This window comes from Bison bison, unplaced genomic scaffold, assembly GCF_000754665.1.
Source record: "Bison bison bison isolate TAMUID 2011002044 unplaced genomic scaffold, Bison_UMD1.0 scf7180017864519, whole genome shotgun sequence".
Classification (NCBI taxonomy): domain Eukaryota; kingdom Metazoa; phylum Chordata; class Mammalia; order Artiodactyla; family Bovidae; genus Bison; species Bison bison.
In genome coordinates this window covers 20185081-20210805 of record NW_011495072.1, presented here as the reverse complement: position 1 = coordinate 20210805, position 25725 = coordinate 20185081, and the positions used below count along the sequence as shown (strand labels likewise).

Sequence of the window (25725 nt, the reverse complement as noted above, 5' to 3'; positions counted from 1 at the left end):
ACTCATTGGAAAAGACTCTGATGCTGGGAGGGATTGGGGGCAGGAGGAGAAGGGGACGACAGAGGATGAGATGGCTGCATGGCATACTCACTCGATGGACGTGAGTTTGAGTGAACTCCGGGAGTTGGTGATGGACAGGGAGGCCTGGTGTGCTGCAATTCATGGGGTCGCAAACAGTCGGACACGACTGAGCAACTGAACTGAACTGAATGTTTAGTAGGAGCTATTCACATGCTCTCTTTCAAAGCTTTTGTGTCATAAAAAGCAGTATTTCTTATGGCATTAATTTGTCCTTATTTCCTAATCAGTTAGTTTTTTGGTTGCCAAGGCATGTAGTTTCTCTGCCTGTCATGTCTTGGTGGTTTAGTCACTAAGTCATGTCCAACTCTTGTGATCCCGTGGACTGTAGCCTGTCAGGCTCCTCTGTCCATGGGATTCTCCAGGCAAGAATACTGGAGTGGGTTGCCATTTCCTTCTCCAGGGGATCTTCCTGACCCAGGAATCGAACCCACGTCTCCTGTACTGCAGGCAGATGATTTACCAACTTCTATGTCATGTCTTGGATTGACAAATTCAGGGGAGGAGAAATGCAAAGCTTTCATTAAAACTCAGCATATCTCTTGATGTTATTCCTCACCTAACAAACGTTGGGAAAATAAGACGCTCTGATGTTAAACATTCTTTTTACAGGTATTCTCTCTATTATATCCTTGAGCTGTAATTGTTGCCCTTGTAAGGAATATTTTAAGAAATACATATATTTTATATTGCAGGGTTTTAAAAAAATATTTTAATCAGAACCTTTAGCATTGAAGTCAGTTCTTATATATGAAGGTCACATTTACAGGCGGTGACATTTTTTTGAGAGTTATTACATTTACTTCCACTTGTACACACATGTAGGATTCTTTCCCAAGGATTACACCTTTGATTTAATTACAGCTGTAATGCTTTTAATAGCATACTTAGCTACTATAGGCCTGTTAATTATTTTGACATCTGCCCTAATTAAGTCAGTTTAATTTCCTGGGAATTACAACAGCACAGAGCATTTTAATTGAATTCTAAGGAGGAGGGAGAGAGACTTATCCGATGTCAAATGAACTTTGGTAGCTGCTGAAAAGAGAATGACTATTTCATGCCTCAATGTAAAGTGCTAAAAATAGAGATAAACTGGAAAGTAATTTTCTGGGAATGTGCAAAATCTCATAACGATTCAGTATCTGCAGCTTGCCTTCTGGCTGATAAAACGAAGGACCATGATTTTGTGAAGTTTTCCAGCACAGATAATCATTAAACAGAGGCAACATTGTGATGTTCCGCTGTGTGATTTTTGATGATCTGTAGGGGTTTCAGAAAATGCCTGAAACTGTAAGGCAGTCAGCGTTTAACTTGGTATAAATAGAAGACTTTTCAACATCTTCTCTCCCTGTGCCAGGGAGCCCTTTAATTATGAATGCTTTAAAAAATTTGTTAAAGTTTTTATAGAAACTTAGTGAACTGTTCCTATTCTGTTGGGTTGTGGTAAGAGCTCCTGACTATTGAGTGCTAAGTAGGTTCTTTTTATAGATCTAAATTATAGACTCTTTAAAAGGGGGAAGCAACTTTTAGTTTTAGAGAAATTTGAAAAATTTCTGTGCCATCCTTTTCTTTTTGATTGTGAGTTTGTGTGATGAAGAGCCTAACCAAGGGAGCAGGTAGCCTCCTGCATGGGAGGGATACAGGGGGAGACAGGGCTATCTTGTAGAGAAGGCCATCTTCTCCCCAGGCTGAGACCCAGATTGGTGACTTGAAAAGGAGTACCCTGGAAACCGACTGGGCTTCCTGCCTCAGGCCGTCCAGCTGTATTCTATCAGTATGATTACCTGAACAGTAGTCTTGTCAGATGTCTGAGGATTTAACAACTCTGCAGAAACCTAAAATATTTACTCTGGGCACAAACATGAAAGCCAATAAATCTTATATTAAAGGAAGAGAATCCTACTGAGACCGCGATTAAGCTTCGCTCTTTTCTAAAGAATGTTGATGTTTGTTTGGGGGCAAAATGTACTTCAGATGAAAACAGGACACACAGACATACACACACACAAACTTTATCTAATAAAATAGTGTAAACATAATTTTTAAAAAGGGAGAGTTAATGGGAAGGGAATGCCAGGCATCCATAAACTTGAGCTTGATTATAATTCCATTGATGTATCCTCAACCTCAGGTGATACTACCCTCAAGGGAGAAAATTTGTTTTGGGGTGGTAAACAAATGTTTTCCTTTTTTATGCAAAGAACAGATTTATACACAGTACATATAGAAATATGCGATCTGTCTATGACAGTAAAATTTCATGGGGGACAATCAGGAGAAATAATGCCTAGAGAGACTCTTGGCTGGGCAAAGATTGAGAAACACTGATTTAGAGACATACCTTTTTACATTTTCACATTTTTGAGACTAGGATGGATCTTAAAATGATTGCATATCATAGTTTAATTTTTCTTAGTGGAACTTAAATAATGGTGTGTGTCACACCATTAGATGACATGATTTTTTTTGGCTGAAAAATTGTGTATTTCCAAATGGTGAGGAGATTAGAGAAGATTGGCTTTATTATTTGAAAAATGATAGGGAAAGCTACAAAAGGACTCTTCCTTTAGAGGTGGGGAGATTCTGAAACATATAAATGAAGCTGCCAACTTTTTCCTATTTCCTTTTCTAACTGCATGTTTTCGCGGATGACATTGTACCAGTTTTCCAGGCTAAAAGTATCAGTTGCCTTTCACCTTCCGTGTGACCCAATCAAAATGTCTTTCTAACTCAGCTCTTCCTTATTACCACTGTCTCTCCCTACCTCTGCCTGGCAGCCAGCCTTCCTGCTTCTCTCTCTGGCTTCCATCTCTGACCTTTCCCATCCCGGAGGTATGCTGCAGCCTCACCCAGCTGCTTTTATCATGTCAATTTCTTTGTCCCCAAATATATGATGGCTTTATTTAGGGCTTTTTGTTGGTTAAAGGAAAAATCAGATATTTATAGGATAATGGCTATATGTTTATTATTAATAGTTGATAAATCATGAATTCCTAAATGAGCTGAATTTTGCTCATTAGAGCCTCATCTACAAATATTTGAGGAATAATAGCACATATATCACAAGGTGTGACCTAATCAGTGAGCAGATGGAGCACTGTGCATCTGAATCTGGAGAATCCCAAATAACTCAACAGTCCTTGGTGTCTTCAGCCCACAATTGGTAAGCTGCTTCCCCGAAGTATAGGCTCCTCCACTTGACTCAGAGGTGCCCCTTAATCTGGCCCCTCCATACCTATCTGACCTTATTTTCCACTCAACACACACTGACACATTCTCCAGGCCATCTGGCTTTCACTCATTGGACCCTTTGCTGAAATTGTCTGCAGCCTTCTTATTCTTTAGAGTCAGCTGAAGTCCTTGTCATCAATGACACATTCCTTGAAGACACCAGCAACTCACACAGTCCCTTTCTCTGAGAGCCTAGCTTCAGTTTAAACCTAATTTCTTCACTTGTTGGTTATTCTTGTGTCTACAACTATTTGATAAAATATTGTGGTCAAAAATTATATCCTTTACTTGCTTATCTTCTTAACCTCTGAGCAAAGCCCTGACATGGGTAGCTGGTAGACGATCAGTCAGTAAACATTTGACCAACTGAATCAAATGTTTGAAAACAAAGACAGAGCCACTTTGTCATTCTATAAGAAAAAGAGTATATGATAGCAAGAGATTAAGTAGTGGAAAAATAACTCAGCATAGTGCCTTACTCATAAGTGTTACTTAAATAAAAGTTTATAGTGCTGAGTTTAACTCCAAGAAGCCAGATATGGAAAGATTTAGAAAATAGTTATAAATAAGCATTAGTGGCTCAGTGCTGTATATCTCAAGAGAGGAGCATCCTGCTTGTCTTCATGTTTCTGGCCCCAGCATCTGTCACAGTGTCTCATACTCAGTGTTCTTAGTATTTGTAGAATGGAGTGACTGAGCAGATGAGCCAAAAGTGGAAAGAACTCTGGAGGATAGCAGGATCCCCAGGGAATTTTAGTCTGGAATTCCATAGTCATTTGTTATGCTAATATGAGTGAATTGATTAGTATGTTGGGCCTCAGTTCTGGTGTATGAACGGCAGTCACCGTATTTGAAGTCTTTATAGTTTGATCACATTTTTTGAGTATTTTGGGGAAGGGGGAAGCCAGTGTAGATTTAAAAGAATTGTTTAAAATGCAAAGTCCTATCACTTTTATTTCTCTGGAGAGAGGGAAAAAATAGCACAATTTGTGAAAACACTTTGAAGAATGTTTTGATCATGATAGTAACCAGTACTTCTTTGACAATCATTTCTAATTGTATTGATTTCTCCTACATAACAGAAATTGGGTTTGACATAAGGAAAATATCCTGACACAAAAGCTTTTGAAAAATGCCAGAGCCTCAGGAAATGAAACTTGAGCACTTCTGTTGGCTTGGCTCTTTCTCACTGGAGTGCGTGCTCTACGAGGGCGGTGACGATGTGTATTTTATTCATCACCTTATCCCCGGCTTCTAGCACAGCACCTGGCAGGTAGTAGCTGCTCCATCAGTGCATGTTGGCTGAGGAAATAATGAAATCCTGGTCTCTGAAAGAGTTACAAAGAAGTTAGGACAGCCTAGTGGAAATAGTATTGAAACAGTCCTGGGCTTGGCAGCTAGTGAGGTCAGATGATGCTTATGGTATTGTCCTATTTGATTCTAGAATTCCTTATTCTACAATAAATTTAAAAAAACCTCACCATTTAAATAGGTCTAAAAAATGACCATGATAATATAATCAGTTACACTTACTGACTCAGCATCACATACACACAAACTGTTAACTGAGGGTTCATCTCCACCTGGACTGGAACTAAGGAGCGTGGAGACACGCCTGACAGCTGATATTTCGCAAGTGCTTGTCTGGAACCAGCATTGCCTTAACATTCACAAAGGCAGTCATTCTTAAAGGTCCTCGGGAGTTGAACTGTCCATAATTTTCAAGACCTTTGCTCTTTTATATAGATATATTTATATTTCCATATGTTTATTTTGATCATACGATCTGTGTTTTTTCTTGAGTTAGAATTATTATTTAGCCCCTGATCATGTAAAAAGCATTACATTATTGCCTGGGTTTAAACATCTTGCATTGTATTTCATACCATGGCAATTTCTGGACACAGTATGATTTCAGTATGTTTGTGGATGTATTTCCTGAATTTTGTATTTCTTGTTCTTTTCCCCTCTCCTGCAGCTGGTCTTGGAAGAACGGGGACCTTGATAGCCTGTTATGTCATGAAACACTACAGGTTTACACATGCAGAAATAATTGCTTGGATCAGAATCTGCCGGCCCGGCTCTATTATAGGACCCCAGCAACACTTCCTGGAAGAGTAAGTACATTGTCTCCGTTATTACATGGTGTCCTTGTTCCTGATTATTTCTGCCTCTTGCTGCCCAGTTGTGGACCCTGTCAAGCCTGTGGCTGTGAAATGGCTGCAATGTTAGAGAAGGCTGAGCCTTAGTCTAATGGAACATTGTTGATTTGACAGCTAATGCATTCTAACTTTGTACCTTTTATATCTCTTAGATCAGGTGAGAGTGAGAAGAAAATCACAGAGCTATCTCTGCCTACCTCTTTCCTGTCATTTTCTATGTGTGATCTGGCTACAGTGCAATTTTCTTATATCATCCCACTTGGCACTTTTCATTCTTTTGTTTGCACGTCTAAAAGCAGAATGAGAAAAAAACACGATCAAGGTCACTCAGTGATTTCAGCGACATTGCTGCTCCCCTGACAACTGACTACCCTGTTCATGGAGCTGCAACTTACGAGTGACCAAGGAGGAAAGGAAGAGAACTGGGATTTAGTCCTGGCTGTACCACTAACTAGCTTTATGACTATTATTTAGAAGAATACTTATAAATTCCTCCTTTGATTTGTTCACTCATTCATTAACTATTTGTCAAACCCCAGCCTGCAAGGAGAAGTTTAACCTGTATGGGTACACCCCTTTCTAGTTTCCCTTTACAGGTTCAGAAATTACCATTAATTTACCCATTAATAAAATGAGGAGATAAAATTAGCACAAGCTAATTTAGGTCCAACTCTAAAATATTATCAATTCGTGTCTTATACTGAAATTTCATTTTTTCCTTTTCTAGGATGGATTTATTTGCAATAGCATTCTTTTTCAGATAATTCCTTTCCCATTTAAATCATTTTATGTTGCTGAGAAACAAATGATCATGAATTGCATAGAAATATGCTGTAAGTAAACTACAAGCATTCAAATGGTTAAAAGAATTTGAGCTGGCTGAGGAGTTACCTAAGCTGCCAATCCCAGAGGGAATAAGTGATAGGAAAATAAATGCTGAAACACGTGCAGTTATACCTTAGCCTAAAAGAACGAGGTGTTACCATCTTTCTAAATTCCATATATATGCGTTAGTATACTGTATTGGTGTTTTTTTTCTGACTTACTTCACTCTGTATAATAGGCTCCGGTTTCATCCACCTCATTAGAACTGATTCAAATGTATTCTTTTTAATGGCTGAGTAATACTCCATTGTGTATATGTACCACAGCTTTCTTATCCATTCATCTGCTGATGGACATCTAGGTTGCTTCCATGTCCTGGCTATTATAAACAGTGCTGTGATGAACACTGGGGTACACGTGTCTTTCAATTCTGGTTTCCTCAGTGTGTATGCCCAGCAGTGGGATTGCTAGATCATAAGGCAGTTCTATTTCCAGTTTTTTAAGGAATCTCCACACTGTTCTCCATAGTGGCTGTACTAGTTTGCATTCCCACCAACAGTGTAAGAGAGTTCCCTTTTCTCCACACCCTCTCCAGCATTTATTGCTTGTGCACTTTTGGATCGCAGCCATTCTGACTGGCGTGAAATGGTACCTCATAGTGGTGCACTGGGACGACCCAGAGGGATGGTATGGGGAGGGAGGAGGGTTCAGGATGGGGAACAAATGTATACCTGTGGCGGATTCATTTTGATATATGGCAAAACCAGTACAATATTGTAAAGTTAAAAAATAAAATTAAATTTAAAAAAATATTTAAAAAAAATAAAAGAATGAGGTAGAAGTGTAATGAAGACACAAGGGAAGAATACTCAAGAACAGGACCATTAAGAAGACAACTTCTAGGTTGAATATCATGTGAGATATTAATACAAGTGAAAGAATTGTATTCTTTTAGTTTTCTTTTTGTCAGATTCCCTGCCAGTGATTTCCACTATTTTGCTTCCTGTGTGCCTACAGCAGGGGACTTGGTGCTGTATATCTGCCGGGGGCTTGTACTAATTACTTACTAAAGTTGAATAAATGGCCTTACAGTTAGAATACAAAAGACATTCCTAAACCGGGATCTTGAGGCCATCTCTTAAAATCAGTGTTTGGAAGAATGATTGTGTTTGGAAGACACAGTTTAGTGCGTTAGTGACATTCACATATTCAACAGGTGCATGTTAGGTGCACACTCTCACCAGGCAATGCTCCTGATTCTGAGGATGCAACAGTGAAGGTGACAGGCGGGGTCCCTTCCTCCCAGGGTGCTGGTATTTCTAGTGTAAGGAGCGCACAATAAACAAGTGTTAAGTTTGGTTTCCAAGTGGCTCAGTGGTGAAGAATCCACCTGCCAATGCAGGAGACTCGAGTTTGATTTCTGGGTCAGGAAGATCCCCTGGAGGAGGAAATGGCAACCCACTCCAGTATTCTTGCCTGGGAAATCCCATGGACAGAGGAGCCTGACAGGGTACCGTCCACAGGGTCACAAAGAGTCAGACACAACTTAATGACTAAACAACAACAATGTGAATTGCATCTATCTTTTGAATGTAGAGCCAGGATGGTCATGATGTGCTATTATTTGTTCATATGACTGGATCTGGTATGCTAATGTTTATTAGCATATTCAGATTTCTGTGTCTGTACGTTTGAAGGACATTGGTGTGTGATTTTCTTTTCTTGTAATACTTTGGTTAAGTTTTGATATGGGGGTTATGCTGTCTTTGTAAAACAAGTTGTGAAGCATTTCCTTCCTTCTCTGTTTCCTACAAAGAATCTATGTATAAAATAATATTATTAGATTTGAGGGGGTGGGATGGGAATGAGAGGGTCATTGGGAAATAAGGGCCTGCTTGATGTTGGATGGTCTGGAAGGGTTGATCATCTGGTATGACAAAGGTAAACCAGAATGTGAGCCATGATGGGTTTGGTTCTGAAAAGCTTTTAGAGCTCGATGGGTCATCAGTAGAGGCCTGAATGTATGAGCCATCTGATGACTTTCTACCCAGCAGTCTATAGGGTCTTGTAACCAAGGGAATGAGGAAGGTTCTCTACGGGACACTTGCTTAGGTGGGCAGGAGGGGAGCATGAGTACTTAGGTAATCTCTGCTGCTCTGCAGGGCAGTGTTGTGGTCCACTGGGGAAGGGGAGGTGCTGGGCCACAGGGAGCCTGGGGGCTTAGGTGGCCAGACACTTCTGTTCAGTGCATTCCCTGACTGTTTCTAACTTCCTGCCGGGAAAGCTTATTTATCATACCTTTCTCCAGGCATTCTGTACACAACCTCAGGCCTTTTCCTAAGCTACATTTGGTGGCAGTAACAGTTTTTCTCTTACCTTTCTCATGCTGCTTGTACTAGTTGATAAAATTTACTTCCTCTATCATGTATAAATCATTAGAAGTGAGGGAAAGAGTTCATTTATGATTCTACTTTCTTTTAACAAGTTTCTCTAAGTTCCTAATGATGGAACTTTAAAATAATTTTCCATCCTGAACATGACTGTTACAATTTTCTGTTGATTTTAAGTTTTTTTCCAGTGGCCTTTAACATATCTGTCCATGTCATCCTTGACCCAGTTTACAGAGGTCCCTCCTTTCTTCCCTCATTTCCTTTATTCCTTCCTTCCTGCAACAACTGTTGATAATTGTTGAAAGCCACTGTTTGGCAGTATTCTTTGCACTTGGGGTGTTGCAGTAAAAGAGTAATTTCTGACTTATGGAGATGGAAGAAAAAGAATGAGAGGGAGGGGAGGAAGAAGAAAGCGGTGGTGGAGGCAGGGGGAAGTTGATTTGTTGTGTGGTTAATAAACAAATGTATCAATTATATGGGCTTCCCAGGTGGTGCTAGTGGTAAAGAATCCACCTGCCAATGCAGGAGATGCAAGAGACCCAGTTCCATTCCTGGGTGAGGAAGACATCCGGGAAGAGGGCATGGCAACCCACTCCAGTATTCTTGCCTGCGAAATTCCGTGGGTAGAGAAGCCTGGCAGGCTACAGTCCATGGGGCCACAAAGGGTCAGACACGACTGAGCGATTGTAGTTTCTCTGACCATGATAGGTGTGATATAGAAAAATGAAGCAAAGAATAGCAGAAAGCAGAGAAGGCAGTTTTAAATAATGTGGTAGCGGTGGGATGCATTGAAGGCTTTTGAGCAAAGGCCTCGAAGAAGTGAGAGAGTAAATGGTGGATGTTCTCAAGAAAAGGGTTTCCCTCCAAGGGAACAGCTGCTAAGGCTCTGAGCTGGACTGTTTCACAGGCCATCATGGCTTATGGGGCCAGGAGGAAGAGGTTAGAATATACATTCTGCTAGGCCTTTGTAGGAGTCTGACTTTTCTTTGGCTGAGGTGCAAAGTCATCAGAGGGGAACTTCCCTGGTAAAGAATTGGGCTTGCAAAGCAGGGGACGCAGGTTTGATCTTGGTTGGAGAACTACAATCCCACATGCAGTGGAGCAACGAAGCCCACACACCTTAACTAACACTTGACACAAACAAATAAGTATTAAAAAAAAAAAATCACCACCCTTAACTGCTATGTTAAAAAAAGGCAGAGGATTTTTGAGCAGAGGAGTGATGCAATCTGACTACAATAGGCACACACACATACAGATACTTTTTTAATTAACAATTTTATTTTGGGATAATTGTACATTAACATGCAGTTGTAAAAAATGACAGAAAACTCCTATGTACCTTTTACCCATTTTCTTAGTGCTACCATTTTACAAAGCTCTAATATATCAAAATCAGGATATTGACATTGGTACAGTTAAGATATAGATACAGTTAACATTCCCATCACTGCAAGAATCCCTCATGTTGCCTTTTTATAGCTACTCTCCCTTCCTTCCTGCCCACATCCCCTCCTTGACTCCTGACAACTGCCAATCTGCTCTTCCTTTACATATTGTCATCTCAAGAATGTTATATATATGGAATCATAGAGCATGTAACCTTTTGGACTTGGTGTTTTTCACTCAGTATGATTCTCTGGAGATTCCTCCAGATTGTTGCATGTATCAATAATTGTTCTTTTTAGTGGCTGAGTAGCATTCCAAGGCGGAGAAGGCAATGGCAACCCACTCCAGTACTCTTGCCTGGAAAATCCCATGGACAGAGGAGCCTGGTAGGCTGCAGTCCATGGGGTCGCTAAGAGTCGGATACGACTGAGCGACCTCACTTTCACTTTTCACTTTCATGCATTGGAGAAGGAAATGGCAACCCACTCCAGTGTTCTTGCCTGGAGAATCCCAGGGACAGGGGAGCCTGGTGGGCTGCCGTCTATGGGGTTGCACAGAGTCGAACACGACTGAAGCGACTTAGCAGCAGCAGCAGCAGCAGCATTCCAAGGAAGGAATGTTCTACTGTTTGTTAACCATTTACCTGTTGAAGGACAACTGAACTGTTTCCAGTTTTCAGCTATTATGAATAAAGGTGCTGTAAATTTTCATGTACAGCTTTGTTCAAACATAAGTTTTCATTTCTCCTGGCTAAGTGCCCAAGAGTGCAGTTACTGGACTGTATGGTACCTGTTTACTTTTATAAGAAACTTGTCAAACTGTTTTCCAGTTTGGCTGTATCGTTTTGCATTTTCACCAGCAGTGTTTGAATGAATGAATTTCTTTTCATATTTGCGAGCATTTTCTTTTAGCCATTCTGATAGGTGTGTAATAATTGATCATTTTTCAGTTTGCATTAAAATTGTAATCGTCAGTAATAATGAACAACTTTCCACATACTTATTTGCCATCTTTATAATGTTTTGGTGAAGCATTTGTTCAAATCTGCCTATTCTTCATTTGTTTTCTTATTATTGAGTTTTGATAATTCTGTAATGTTCTGGGTGCTAGTCCTTTGTCTTATAAATGGTTTGCAAATATTTTCTCTCAGTCTGTAACTTGTCTTTTATATTCTAAATAGGATCTTTCACAGAGTAAAAGTTAAATTTTGATGAAGTCCAATTTATTAGTTTTTTCCTTTTTTTTAGCTCATGCTATTAGTACCAAATCTAAGATCTCTTTGATTAGGCATAGATCCCCTGAAGTTTATGACTAATTTTGAGTTAATTTTTGTGTAAGGTGTGAGACTCAGGTCAAGGTTCATTTTGTTTTTTGCCCATGGATTTCCAGTTATTCTGGCACCATTTGTTGAAAAGGTTACATTTTCTCCCTTAAATCGCTTTTACATCTCTGTTAAAAATTTCTTGTTGTTCAGTCGTAAGGCATGACCAACTCTTTGCGATCCCATGACTGCAGCACACCAGGCTTCCCTGTCGTTCACCATCTCCTAGAGCTTGCGCAAACTCATGTCCTTTGAGTTGGTGATGCCATCCAACCATTTCATCCTCTGTCACCCCCTTCTCCTCCTGCCCTCAATCTTTTCCAGTATCAAGGTCTTCAAAAATTAGATAGGCATATTTGTTTCTCTGTTCTGTTCCATTGATATATGTGTTCTTTATTCTGTTCCATTGATATATGTGTCTATTCTTCCTCCAGAACTGTACTCTGTTGATACTGTACTTATGTAGAGAGCCTTAACAGAAGAATGATTCCTCCCATTGTTCCTTCTTTAACAAAACTGTCTTAGCAATGCCAGTTCCTTTACTTTTCCATATAAATTTTAGAATAATCTTGTCCTTATCTATAAAAAAATATTGTTGCAATTTTGATACAAATGTGTTAAATCTCTGTATCAGTTTTGGGAGAATTGACATCTTTACTGTTGTTGAGTCTGCCAATCCATAAACACAGTATTTATTTCTTCATTTATTTTTATCTTCTTTGATTTCTTTCATCAGCATTGTTTAGCTTTCATCATATAAGTTCAGTTTTGTTAGATTTACACCTAAGTATTTAATTTTGTTAAGTGATTATCAGTGATACCTTTTTTCATTTCAGATTCCATGTAATAATTGCCCACATGTAGCAATACAGTTCATTTTCTATCTATATTTATGTTGTATCCTGAAATTTAAGAGAGAGAGAGAAGGAGAATACGTATGTCAATTCCTGGGGATTTTTTGCATAGACAAGTGTGTCATCTACAAACAGGGAGAATTTTGTTTCCTTTCCAATTTCTATGTCTTTTACTGCTTTTTCTTCCCTTGGTGCACCACCTAGAAGTTGAATAATTGTGGTGAAAGCAGACATCCTTCCCTTGTTCCCAATCTTGATAGGGGGAAACATTTAGGCATTCGTGATGAAATCTTAGTTGGAGGTTTATCAAGTTGAGGAAGTTCTTCTTTATTTCTGAGAGTTCTTAAAATGAGTGAGTGTTGAATTTTGTCAAATGCTTTTTCTGCATTGACTGATATGATCATGTGATTTTCTTCTTTAGCCTGTTAATATGGTAAATTACATTTAAAAAAATATTGAATGAGCCTTGCATCTCTGGAATAAACCTCATTTAATCTTGTAAGTGGGAACTTTGCAAATGTGATCAGGTAAAGGATCTCAAGGTGAAGAGATTATTCTGGTAGGTTGGGTGTAATCACAGGGACACAGGAGGAGTCAGACAAGAAGGTTATGTAATGATGGAAACAGATTAGATTGAAGCTGGAGGAAGGGGCCATACACCAAGGAGTATGGGCAGCTACTGATGGCTGAAAAACACAAGGAAACAGATTTTCCCTTCATAGTTTCCAGAATGAACCAACCCTGCCAACAATTTGACTTTAGCTCAAATGGCACAAGTGGTAAAGAATCTACCAGCCTGCCAGTGCAGGAGACAAAAGAGATGAGGGTTCGATCCCTGGATCCGGAAGATCCCCTGGAGGAGAAAATGGCATGCACTCCATTATTCTTGCCTGGAGAATCCCATGGACAGAGAATGCTGTAGCCCGTGGGGTCTCAAGGAGTTGGACGTGACCGAGCATGCACACACACATACACAGTGAAACTGATGATAGACTCCTGCCATCCAGAACTGTGTGAAAGCAAACGTGTTCTTCTGAGCCACTGGGCTTGTGGTAATTTGTGATAGCAGCTTTGTGCAGACAAGAAGCTAATCCATCTGTGCACATTGTGTAAATTTGTGTAGATAGTAAATATGTACAGTGAGGTACATAGATCCCAAATGTGCACTCGTGTATTCCAGACTTCTCTTATTCATCATGTTTCTACTTTGGAATATTTGATGTAGTTGAGTCCCATGATTGACATGTTATTTAAGGAAGATTGGGCTGCAGCAATGTATAAGATGAATTTAATGGAGGGAGATTAGAGTCAGAGAGGCTAAAAAGGAGACTGCTAAAATCCAGCAGATGGGGACTTGTCAAAGGGGCTACAAGTTAGACTGAAGAGTTAGAGATGGGCACGAGAGCCTTTCAAGGAGATAAATCTCGAGCTTTGAAGACTGACTAATGATATGAAAGATGAAGAGCTTTGAAGTGTGACTAATGGTATAAGAAATGAAGAGCGTGATGTCAATGATGACGCAAAAGCATGAATAAGTAACACATTCATTAAGGAAGAAAGAAGAGGATTAAAAAGTTTTCTGATAGGTTTTCGCCTGTCAAAAATGACTGAACAAGTTAGAGGGATTGTATTCTTTCAGAAGTGAAAATTCCAATCAGTGCTTTTTAAGTAATGTTAATTCTAAATCTGTGACTTTATGAAAGCTATTTTCCACATTCTTCTAGTCCTTGAACTCCAAAATATGTCCAGGTGTTGATTTCTATGCCGTGAAGAAACCTTCCTCTCATGTCATCGGTGGTAAGAAAGATGTTTATTAGCATCCTTGTAGGCTGGTGAATTTATGTACTGGCAGATGAAGACATCTTTTTTGTTGTGGTCTGAAATTTTATATTTAATTTTTTTCTAGGATATAAGTAAAGCTATTTGCAAAACAACCATCAAGTGTTTTTCTTCTACTAAAAGCTCATGTTCTGAAGCTAAAAATACTATTCTGCACCCAAAATATGTCTTCTACCAAATATCCTCAAAGTTCTTAAAATGCTGCACAAACATGACTCTTATTACTAAGCCAGTCTAAACTCATCCTTCTCAGAGAGAGCCTGTAGAATATAGATAGTATATAGATGGGATCCGGAGAAGGCAATGGCACCCCACTCCAGTACTGTTGCCTGGAAAATCCCATGGACGGAGGAGCCTGGTAGGCTGCAGTCCATGGGGTCGCTAAGAGTTGGACACGACTGAGCGACCTCACTTTCACTTTTCACTTTCATGCATTGGAGAAGGAAATGGCAGCCCGCTCCAGTGTTCTTGCCTGGAGAATCCCAGGGACGGAGAAGCCTGGTGGGCTGCCGTCTATGGGGTCGCACAGAGTCGGACATGACTGAAGCAACTTAGCAGCAGTAGCAGCAGCAGATGGGATCAGGCTGCTTTTATGGTTTAATGTTTGATTGAATCTTTGCTGTGTGGTAGTCTGCTGACTTCTTTAATGGTCGTGATCCATTAAAACTTTCATTCATTAGAAGGGTTCCTTGCAGGACAGGCATGCAGTTCCCATGGGGACTTTTAGCTCACAGAGATCTTTTACTTGTGGGTACTCAAGTGATGTGGAGGAGATGGCAACCTACTGCAGTATTCTCGCCTGGAGAATTCCATGGACAGAGGAGCCTGGTGGGCTACAGTCCACAGGGTCGCACAGAGTCAGACATGACTGAAGCGACTTAGCATACGGGAACGCACCCATATGATGTATTGTTGTTTTTATGTTTTAATTTCCTCCCGAGACAATAAGAATGCAGAGCTTAAATCTGGACCCTACAGGGACTTCTATCTTTGCACAGTAGAGCTTCCACTTTGAATGAAGTTATCTTTAAGGAATCAGTGTTGTGGTTGAACTTTTTTATTCTTAGATCCATAAATCAGAATTTGACTATTCTGTTTTATCATAGATACTGGGCTTCTCTGGTGGCACTAGTGGTAAAGAATCTCCCTGCCAATACAGGAGACATAAGAGATGCGAGTTCAGTCCCTGGGTCAGGAAGTTCCCCTGGAGGAGGGAATGGGAACCCACTCTAGTATTCTTGCCTGGAGAATCCCATGGACAGAGGAGCCTGGTGGACTATAGTTCATAGGGTTGCAAAGAATCAGACATGACTGAAATGACTGAGCACATCATACATGTTTTCATTAACTTCCAGTAAAGTTGGATATTTTTCCACATTGTAATTTAGTTATAAGCCTTCAGTTGTCTGCAGTACTTCTCGGATACTAAGGTATCCAACATTCATTTGGGGATCTTGGGAAATGCGGTTTCTGGTTCAGGATATCTGGGGTGGGACTTGAGATTCTGTCTTTCTAACAACCTCCCAGGGAATTCGATGCTGCTGGTCAACCAGCCACATTGTATAACAAGGGTTTGTGGCTCATTTTTACTTGTAGCTTATGCAATATTTAGTTTGGTGCTTATGGCATTTGGTGAGTTTCACAACTGGATTGAGCCACTGAGTTTCACAACTGGGTTGAGCAACAAAAGAAATGAATAGTTCAACCATTGTTTTTCATTTCAGGAAATTACCAAAAATAAGATGAAGAAAACCTATCCAGAAAAATGGAAAAAATGCTTTAAAATGTCTAGCAATAACAGCTTGAATTTTAAATTATAATTTATTTATAGTATTTTTTAAAGATATATGGACTAGCTGCAGTAATATGGATTAAATTTTTTTTTAGTAATATCTTTTAAAGATTTGAGAACTTATCTTTCCTAAAATATGGAACTTAAAATCTGAAATATTGTGAACAAAGAATTTAAAATAATAATAGGCAATAATGTGGTTTGTTTATTAAAATAACAAGCACAGTGCATAGACTTGAGTTTGCACTATTTATTGGACAGTCAGGTTTTTTTGCAGTAACACTTGATTATATTGCTTTTCAATATTTACTGCTGTATCATTTGATCTATTTATTGGCTCTCAGGTGACATTGAATCTACTGGATAACAAAAGTAAGTTTCTAATTCGGATCTAAGTAAAAAGGATAAGGGCTTCCCAGGTGGCCAGTGCAGGAGACGCAGAGACATGGGTTTGATCCCTGGGTCAGGAAGATCCTCTGGAGTAGGAAATGGCAATCTACTCCAGTGTTCTTGTCTAGAAAATTCCATGGACAGAGGAGCCTAGTTGGCTACAGTCCATGGGGTCTCGAAGAATCAGACATGACTAAGAGACTGAGCACGTACACACACACACACACACACACACACAAAGGATAAGGTTAAAAAGGAATTTTTGGCAATGGTGGCATCAGAAATTTGTCTTGAAATACTCATGTCAGTTACTGAAGATAGAAGATTGAATGATTTTTGTTTTGTTTCCTGTGTAAAAGGGTTAAAGTTGGGGAAAAAATGTAAACCATAAAACATTAAGTTTACCTACAAAGTTTGTATTTTGATATGTTACCAGCGATCTAGTTCCTAATTGTGAGGTTCTAGATCCAACCAGTCCATTCTGAAGGAGATCAGCCCTGGGATTTCTTTGGAAGGAATGATGCTAAAGCTGAAACTCCAGTACTTTGGCCACCTCATGTGAAGAGTTGACTCATTGGAAAAGACTCTGATGCTGGGAGGGATTGGGGGCAGGAGGAGAAGGGGACGACAGAGGATGAGATGGCTGGATGGCATCGCTGACTCAATAGACGTGAATCTGAGTGAACTCCGGGAGTTGGTGATGGACAGGGAGGCCTGGTGTGCTGCGATCATGGGGTCGCGAAGAGTCGGACACGACTGAGCGACTGATCTGATCTGATCCCTAAATGTGAATTAGCTAGTGAATTGAATCCTTTTGGGGATTCCCTAAGTCATTTTTCCCCTCTCCTTTTGTATTTCAGAAGTAAGAACTTCCCCCATTCCCTCATAAATTCTTCCTAGTGAGTGAGTGAAGTTGCTCAGTCGTGTCTGACTCTTTGCGACCCCATGGACTGTAGCCCACCAGGCTCCTCTGTCCATGGGGTTCTCCAGGCAAGAATACTGGAGTGGGTTGCCATTTCCTTCTCCAGGAGATCTTCCCAACCCAGAGAACAAACCCAGGTCTCCCACAATGCAGACAGATGCTTTAACCTCTGAGCCACCAGGGAAGCCCAAATTCTTCCTAAACATCTTCCTATTAAATCTTCCATTCATACAAGGTAAGAGTAGAACTTCTTGATTACCTATCTTGTTCCTACCTCCTGAATCTTGGGTACTGCTCTCTAGTCTGTCTTCCTTTGATATCAAGTTAGACCATTTCATTAGCCCAGTTCTTTAAACCAGGAACTGCTTGTTACCATAATAACAGAGCAGTTAGTGGAGTAGGCACACAGGGAAGGCTGGGGCTCAGGTCACAGCTGGAGGAGGCCCAAGTCGAGCTAGAGAGTTGGTTGAGTTTCTATATGAAATGACTAAATGGTGGCTTTGGATGGATACTGAGGTCGGGACTAGGTCATACTAGGAAAATATGTGTTGAGGATGGAGGAAGTGATAAAGAGGAAGCGTTATGGTGTGGAAATGGGATTAAGTTGCAGTCAGGGAAGTTTGGGGGAAGAGGTCAGCTACAAACAGAAGAAGTTGTACAACAATGGCTGCCACTGTGCTCTGAATTCAAAACCAAAAGTATCTACAACAAGGCAACTGAAAGGAGGTTTTTTTCTAAAAGACTTGTGAAGATTTTATGTCATAATTAACTATGAATTGGCTTGTAATAAGTCTGAATTAATTCTTCTTTTTCTTATGTCCCAAGCTTGGCTGGCCCAAACCTGAATAACCCAGGGCCAAGACGTGGCCAAAACTAATGACCCCAGCACTGGCTACTTTTCTCAAGACTGTTCAAAGTCACTTCAAAGCACAAGTTCTTTTTTAGCAGAGGGTCAATTATGTCATGCTCTCTTAGAAAATGCACTACTTTACTGGAGGATTTACTTTGAGTTGTTATATTAGCTTCATAGGATTTGATTTTTAAATGCTAACTACTTAAAAATACATGTTTTACTTCTTCTGTTTGAGATGAGGCTTTTAAGGTGTAATAGATACCACAATAAAAGCTAGCGTGGTTTCCACTGTCAGTATAAAAAGTATTTGCGTGAAGTTCTGCTTTTTCTTAAGGAGCACTTGAATATCGCATCGCTTAGCAACACACAAATCAGCTTTGACACCTTATTCATCTGTATTTTCAAGTTCAAATCAAGTCTTTCCACTGATGGGACAGATTGAGTCTTTTAAACTGAGCAAGTGAAAGGTGTCACTTTGTCATTTTCATCTTTAGGGTGGCAGCAGCAGCAGAGTTTTCACTTTATAACATTTCAGAATTAGAATTTTTTTCAATTTATCCTCTTGGGCCTTCCAGCTTCTTGCCTTACTTCCCCTCTCTGTGTTTTTTATACCTCAAGACCTTCTCAGGGTCTGCCCTTCAGTTTTGAGATCTAATGTGAATTTCTTAGTATGGCGTGCAGAGCCCATTGTGAGCTGGTTCTCACCTCCTCTCCACTCCTGTGAAGGAGGCGGCCTTCAGCCAAGTTAAACAACCCAGTTTTCCATACATACAGTCTTTGCTATCATTGTTTCTTCAAGCCCACGTGGTTTTCTTTGTCAGGAGATACTCTTGCTGGCTAAGCCCTGCTCATCGTTCTAGATACTTCTGGATTCTCAGATAACTTGTGTCTGATTCTTTCAGTTTGAGTCAGGGGCCCCTTTCCCTAGGCTCCTAAGCAAATCATGGTCATAGGGCTTTACTATTGGATTTCAGTTGTTTATTTTTCACATACTAAAGTGGAAATTTCTTGAGGGACAGGAATTCTGTCTTATCTGTATATTTATATCCTTTCTGTGTGTTTCATGTAGCTGATTTTTTCATTATCTGTGACAGGGCTAAGTCTTCTCTCCCTGTGAAGAAGCAATTCTTTATTACTAGGGTTTTGACCAGAGGCCCAAGGCCTCTACTATTTATGAATTTATTTTTTGAAGTATTTGTACAGTACCAAGGACTATGATTTTGTTCACTACTATTGGAAGGATGTAATATTCAAGCATCATATAAAAGGTTATGCTGGATGTTAATAGTAAGTGAGAAAAGTTTGGAGGAGTGAAAAATTAAGGCAAGAATTTTTGAAAATGCAAAGTATCAGGAAGGCTATTCCATGATTTTATGAAGATTTCCACAAAGGAAGAAAAAGTTAAGTTTGTTTTGAATATATATTTTTACAACTGGTATAGAAGAGTTAAATATGATTCAGTGGTTATGCTAGCCTCATCAATGTATGCATCCTAAGTTCAGGAAATAATCCTTGAAAGTTTGCTTCCAATAAGCAAAAAAAAAAAAAAAATCCCCATGGTAGAAGGTAGATATTGCCATACTCCCTAGCAAATTGGTGTGTATCGATATCTGGAATTTTAATTTTATTCATATATTTAAAAATTCACCATATTTTTATTTTAAAATTTAATCTAGTTAGAAACATGGTTTAACCTAGTTTTGATTTTAAAACAATGTTAGGAATGATAAGTTAGTCTTATATATGGACAACATATTTTATATCTATACTAGCTATCTATATCTAAATACTTATATCCATAAAGGCTGTCTCAGAAATTATATCTAAAGGCATGTTTTTTCTCTCTTTTGCTTTATTTGAAAAATATTGAAAAGTGAACAAAAGGTAAAAGAAAAATAAAACTTATTCTTTGAAAGTGAAAAAATGAAAGTGAGTTGCTCAGTTGTGTCTGACTCTTTGCAACCCCATGGACTATACAATCCTTGGAATTCTCCAGGCTAGAATGCTGGAGTGGGTAGCCTTTCCGTTCTCCAGGGGATCTTCCCAACCCAGAGATCAAACCCATGTTTCCCACATTGCAGGTGGATTCTTTACCAGTTGAGCCACAAGGGAAACCCAAGAATACTAGAATGGGTAGCCTATCCCTTCTCCAGTGGATCTTCCTGATCCAGGAATCAAACTGGGGTCTCCTGCATTGCAGGGGGATTCTTAACAACTGAGCTATCAGGGAAGCCTTGAAAGTAGGGTAGGAAAAAAGAAAAAAAAAAAGAAAGTAGGGTAGGATATTATATTTAAATAAAGAATGCCCCTCCTCAACCGTTCAGTTGCACCCTATGCTGTTAAAATTTTGGCATTTTTTTCTCCTGACTTCTAAAGGTGCTCTTGTTAAGACAGTGTAGTAATGTACTGCTTGCTATCTTTTATGGTAACAACTTTTAAGAGTTCCTTTTCAAACTTACTCTATCTTTGTTCTGCTTTGATCTATATTTTTATTTATTTTCAAACCTTTTTTTTTTTAACAAAGGCAAACAGCACATTGTTTTTTTTAAAAAGTCCAAAAGTGTAGACATTGGGAAGTAGAAAGCAAAGTTTCCTTTGTTACCATTCTTGAGGATAACTCATTAATATTTTGGCATATAATCTTCTAAATAACTGTGAACTGTGAATTGTAACATTTTTCATTTTTTCCCCAAAAGATAGGATCACACTTTCCACACTCTGTCACCTAATTTTGCATTCACTAATGTCTTATTTCATGGCCACTCTTCCCTGTCACCACATGTAGGGCCATCCCAGGCTTTTTTGACTGTATAATATTTCACAGAATAGCTTTACTATAATTTAATAAACCTGTTGTCCACTACATGCCTCCATTATTTTACTATTACAAATAATATTGTATCAAGCATGTTTATATCTTGTACACAAGTGAATATTTCTGTAGTATGATGCCTAGGTATGTATTTGCTTGGTTGGAGGGGTTGCATATGTAAATTTTGCTGTAATTTAAAGGTTAACTTCTTCAAGATTCTCAACAATTTTTAACCATAAACACTAACATTCTGATTTGGGAATAAACTTTGTTTAGAAGGAAAGACGGATTCCTTTCCTGAAGGCCCAATGAGACAGGACATTTCAGGGAGGGTTGTTTTTCCTCTCATGTTTTAACCTGAATTTTCTGTGATATGTGGAACTTTTGAGAGAAAGTATTACTGGGTCTTCCTGTTGCCTCAAGAAAGAAATCTATGTTCTTATTGGTGACATCTCCTTGATAATGTTATTATTTCATTACTTGTTGGTATTCCTTATGATGAACTATTATGTTTTTAGTTGAATTCTAATCTGTACAGTATGATATAATATGGAACATGGGGGCGTACGAAGGTGACCCCATCAATAAAAATAGTAGCCCAAAATTGTCATTTTGCTTACACATTTTAAATTATTTTTTTTATAGCCTTGAAGATAGTTGTAAATATGCCCTGTTTGAATAAAGGGAAGCTTGTAGATGAACGTCAACTACATTTTCTTTTTCCCAAAAGATAATCAATTTGAGGCTATAAACCTTATTTTTAGATCGTAAGAGTGGGTTTGTAAAGTTATACGTTCATGACTTTTTATGATACCACATACAATTAGGTGTGTGTTTAGTACTTTTTAAGGTGATATCTCCATCTAACTTAAGTTCATTCACCTATATCTTTGAGTCCATTTCACTCCAGCTATTTTCACAAATATATCAAATTGCTATTTTAGAAATATATTACAGATTTTAAATTAATATTTAAAAGAGAAATTAGCTCATAGACTTTATTACTGTGGAAGTTGTTCTAAGCATCTAAGAACCTTAAAAGTCAACCCATGTAGGACTATACAGACATATATTGAAAGAAGGGTGTTTGTGTTTAATATAGAACTTTATTTTGTCATTCAGAAAATGACTTTATTTTCTTTATTCCAAGACTTCATAATCTTTCTAGTCTGATTTGCAAATATCTGTCTGCTATATCTTTTTGTCTATGAGATGTCATATTTCTGAAGAGATGATAGTCATTCATTTTAAAAATGATTATTATTTTTTTCTCCTTTTTACAGGAAACAGGCATCACTATGGGTCCAAGGAGACATTTTCCGATCCAAACTGAAAAATAGACCATCCAGTGAAGGAAGTATTAATAAAATTCTTTCTAGCTTGGATGATATGTCTATTGGTGGAAACTTATCTAAAATACACAACATGGAGAGATTTGGAGAGGTGAGTTGTTTTCCAGGAAGATTTGCCTATCTCCTTAAGACTGACATTTTGCATGTCTTCATTTTTCAGTTGAACACATATAACATAGTTGTATCTCTTCTCTAAATGATGACAGTACTAAATTTTTAGGTGTAGAGGCACCACCTATAAAGCAAGAATAAATGCGAAGAAAGCAATTATCCTTACAAGAAAAAAAGCTGTAATTTAAGGAGTACAATTATAAAGGAGTCTACTCTGGTTTGGAAACTACTTGCTAAAGCGAAATTGAAAAGCAGACTTTCTATTTGAAAATGGAAATAGATATTAATCAGAAAAATGTTAATGTGATAATTGGATAGTACATACCACAAATGATACATTGCAACCTCAAATACATGATTTCTAAAGTAAGTCCAGAGTTGAAAGCATAACCAGGGGCAATTTTTTTTTTTTTTTTGAGACTCCAGTAGAAGCAAACCACTTTAAATAGTTGACATACATAGTCTGATTTAATCTGCATAACTAGAGATTAAGTGAGTTAGGCAACATTATCTCTATATTATCATAGGAAATTGAATATTAGAGAAATTCTAATCTTAGTGTTAGAAACATAATTCAATCCAGGTCTATCTGATTTTAAATCTGTATTTTTTTCTATTATACCTCCTATGTCTGAATAAAAATGGTAGTGATTTACTAAGAATTTTCTTGCCTGGAGAATCCCAGGGACAGAGGAACCTGGTGGGCTTCCGTCTATGGGGTCGCACAGAGTCAGACACGACTGACGCGACTTAGCAGCAGCAGCAGCAGCAGGCTCATGGGTATTCTTGGAACTAAAAACAACCTGGAAATAATTTGTTCTAATTTTTTACCTTGTGTGGATCAGAAACCTGAGTTGCATAAAATTCTACACTTGCTCAAGGTTACAGAGTTTTTAAGTAGTGGAACCACCTTCAGAGCAGGTAGTCTAGCTACTAGTTTAGCTTTTTCTATCACAATATGACTATGGGCTTCCTAGATGGCTCAGTGATGAAGAATCCACCTTCCCATGTAGGAGATGCGGGTTGGATCCCTGGTTCAGGAAGATCCCCTGGAGGAGGAAATGGCAACCCACTCCAGTACTCTTGCCTATAAAATTCCATGGATAGAGAAGCCTGGTGGGCTACCATCCATGGGGTCACAAAAAATCAAACATAACAGAGTGAGCATGTGCTCACGCATCACAGTATTGACTAAGGCGAAGGTAAGCACCTGGTTTATATTTATTTTTATGTCCCTAAAGGGGCAGGAAAGCTATTAAAATATTTAAGCAGCAAGTGCAGATGTACATTCTATTAGGCAGTGACAAGGGCCTCGAACAGGCTTAGCCCTCGAGGATGGAAGGAATGTATCATAGCTCTGTTAGGTCAGCAGATGGCAACCCAAACAGATTTGTTTTTTCAGGAATCTGTTTGATTCAGGAAATCAAACAGATATCCTTTCACCAGGAAAGATAATGAGAGTGTTTGGAGATAGGGAGAGTGTTTTCTTCAAGAGGAAGCATGGAGACTGCTGGAGGAACTTAGTTTTCAAGCCTGGGGTCTGTTCTCCAGGACAGTCACCAATGAAGTGGCTGAGTTTAGTGGTTTGACTAGGCGTAAATCTTTTTAGCCAAGGTCGCGTTGACATTCAGAGCCTTTGGAGACCTTTTCTTGTCTTTGTGTTATAGTTTGACCTTTTCAAAGCAAACAGAAAGGATATGGACTGTCATTTTAGTGAGATAATATAGCTAAACAAGAAGGTCAGCATTTCCTCTTCAGGTTGAGTTCAAGTAAATAAGACTTTTGAGTATGGCTTCTGAAGAGGTACATGTGAAAACTGTCTGTCTATCTAAGAAATACATTTATCTTGCAGAAACATAATGCTCTTACTATTATAATCTGTATTAAATTGACATCTGATAGTTAGAACATTTGTTCTCATACTTTTTTGGAACCCAATTTGTTGAACTTGAGATCAGTGAACATTGATTTATCACTGAAAGGGTGATGAATGCAGTATGATTGAAATTCAAAATACCAGTTTTAAATATGAACATATATTCAGATGTTGGCTGTTTTACCTCCTTCCTCTTTTCAACACCCCTCAAATTAATTACTTTAGTTCTCATTCAGAAGTGCTGTTAGTTTTGAAATTAGAGGACAGAAATGAAAGGGTTCAGAAATACTAGGGAATGATGGTGTGGTTAAGATTGTAGGCATGACATATCTATGGGTTTATAGTTAGCTGACCACTTTATAGTTAGCTGACGCTTTGTGTAAACACCTCTTATGATTCTCAGTCTTTTTATTGCCATGCTTATCTGGTGCTGTCTCCATGAATAGGGGGAGTTAGTTTACTCAAGTGAGTATATATGAGTTAGTGATTTCTTTATCATTCTTGTAATTGGGAAAATACTTTAAGAATGCTGCAAAAATTTTAATAACGTGTTTCAAGTTCTATACCAACATTCAGGATAGAAGCCCATGGAAACCCTGGATATATTTAAGTTTATGTACAAAGAAATTGCAAAAGGCAGTAATCTTCTAAAGGTGTTTTTATTTTTTAAAGTCAGACTGAAAGCAGAAATAGCAAATTATCTTTTGATTTCCAGGCCTACAGGAATTTTCCTGTGATTGGTTATTAGGAAGCTTAAGAAACTCTGTAGTTACCTGATTTGGAGAGCTTGAATGTGTAGTTTTCCAGTGCTTATAGGGTGAGTAAAAGGAAAATAATCAGAAGTATCAACTGGAATGCTTCAGGCCATAGTAATGGAATAGGCTATGGCTTTAATGAATTCTCTTGGTCTGCTCAGGGTTAAGAGAAACCTTTTAAAAACAGGTTTTACCTTCATTGAACGTGGTTGTTAGTACTGGCTAGGCGCTATGAAATATACTTGACGGATATGTGCGGGTCTGGAGTGGGCTCCCTGCTCCACGCCCCTGTCTTGCACGGCCCTTTTCCTCATGGTCCTTACTCGCCTTCCTTGCTGGGTGCAATCGTGTCTATCTGTCTGCCTTCATCATAATTCTACTCCTAGCCCACAAGGACTTTGTAAATATTAACTGAATGAACAAAGACCGACAGTTTCACAGAAACCAAATAAGAATACAGACATGAAATTGGGAATAATAATTCAAGCTATCCAAGGGTTTATTTTTCTGGGCTCGAAAATCACTACGGATGGTGACTGCAGCCATGAAATTAAAAGACGCTTGCTCCTTGGAAGAAAGGTTATGACCAACCTAGACAGCATATTCAAAAGCAGAGACATCACTTTGCCAACAAAGGTCCATACAGTCAAAGCTGTCGTTTTTCCAGTATTCATTATGGATGTGAGAGATGGACTGTGAAGAAGGCTGAGCGCCGAAGAATTGATGCTTTTGAACTGTGGTGTTGGAGAAGACTCTTGAGAGTCCCTTGG

The 25725-nt window shown here is 38.8% G+C and overlaps 1 protein-coding gene across 6 annotated transcripts in view; it reads left to right on the top strand.

Moving 5' to 3' along the window:
- Nucleotides 1–25725, top strand: part of CDC14A (cell division cycle 14A) — a 189641-nt gene that overhangs the window by 125614 nt on the left and 38302 nt on the right. For all 6 annotated transcript variants that reach the window (XM_010830982.1, XM_010830980.1, XM_010830977.1 and 3 more), the window contains 2 exons: nucleotides 5291–5429; nucleotides 22145–22304. In XM_010830982.1, the coding sequence (XP_010829284.1) occupies nucleotides 5291–5429; nucleotides 22145–22304 (299 nt within the window). The remainder of the gene's footprint in view (nucleotides 1–5290; nucleotides 5430–22144; nucleotides 22305–25725) is intronic.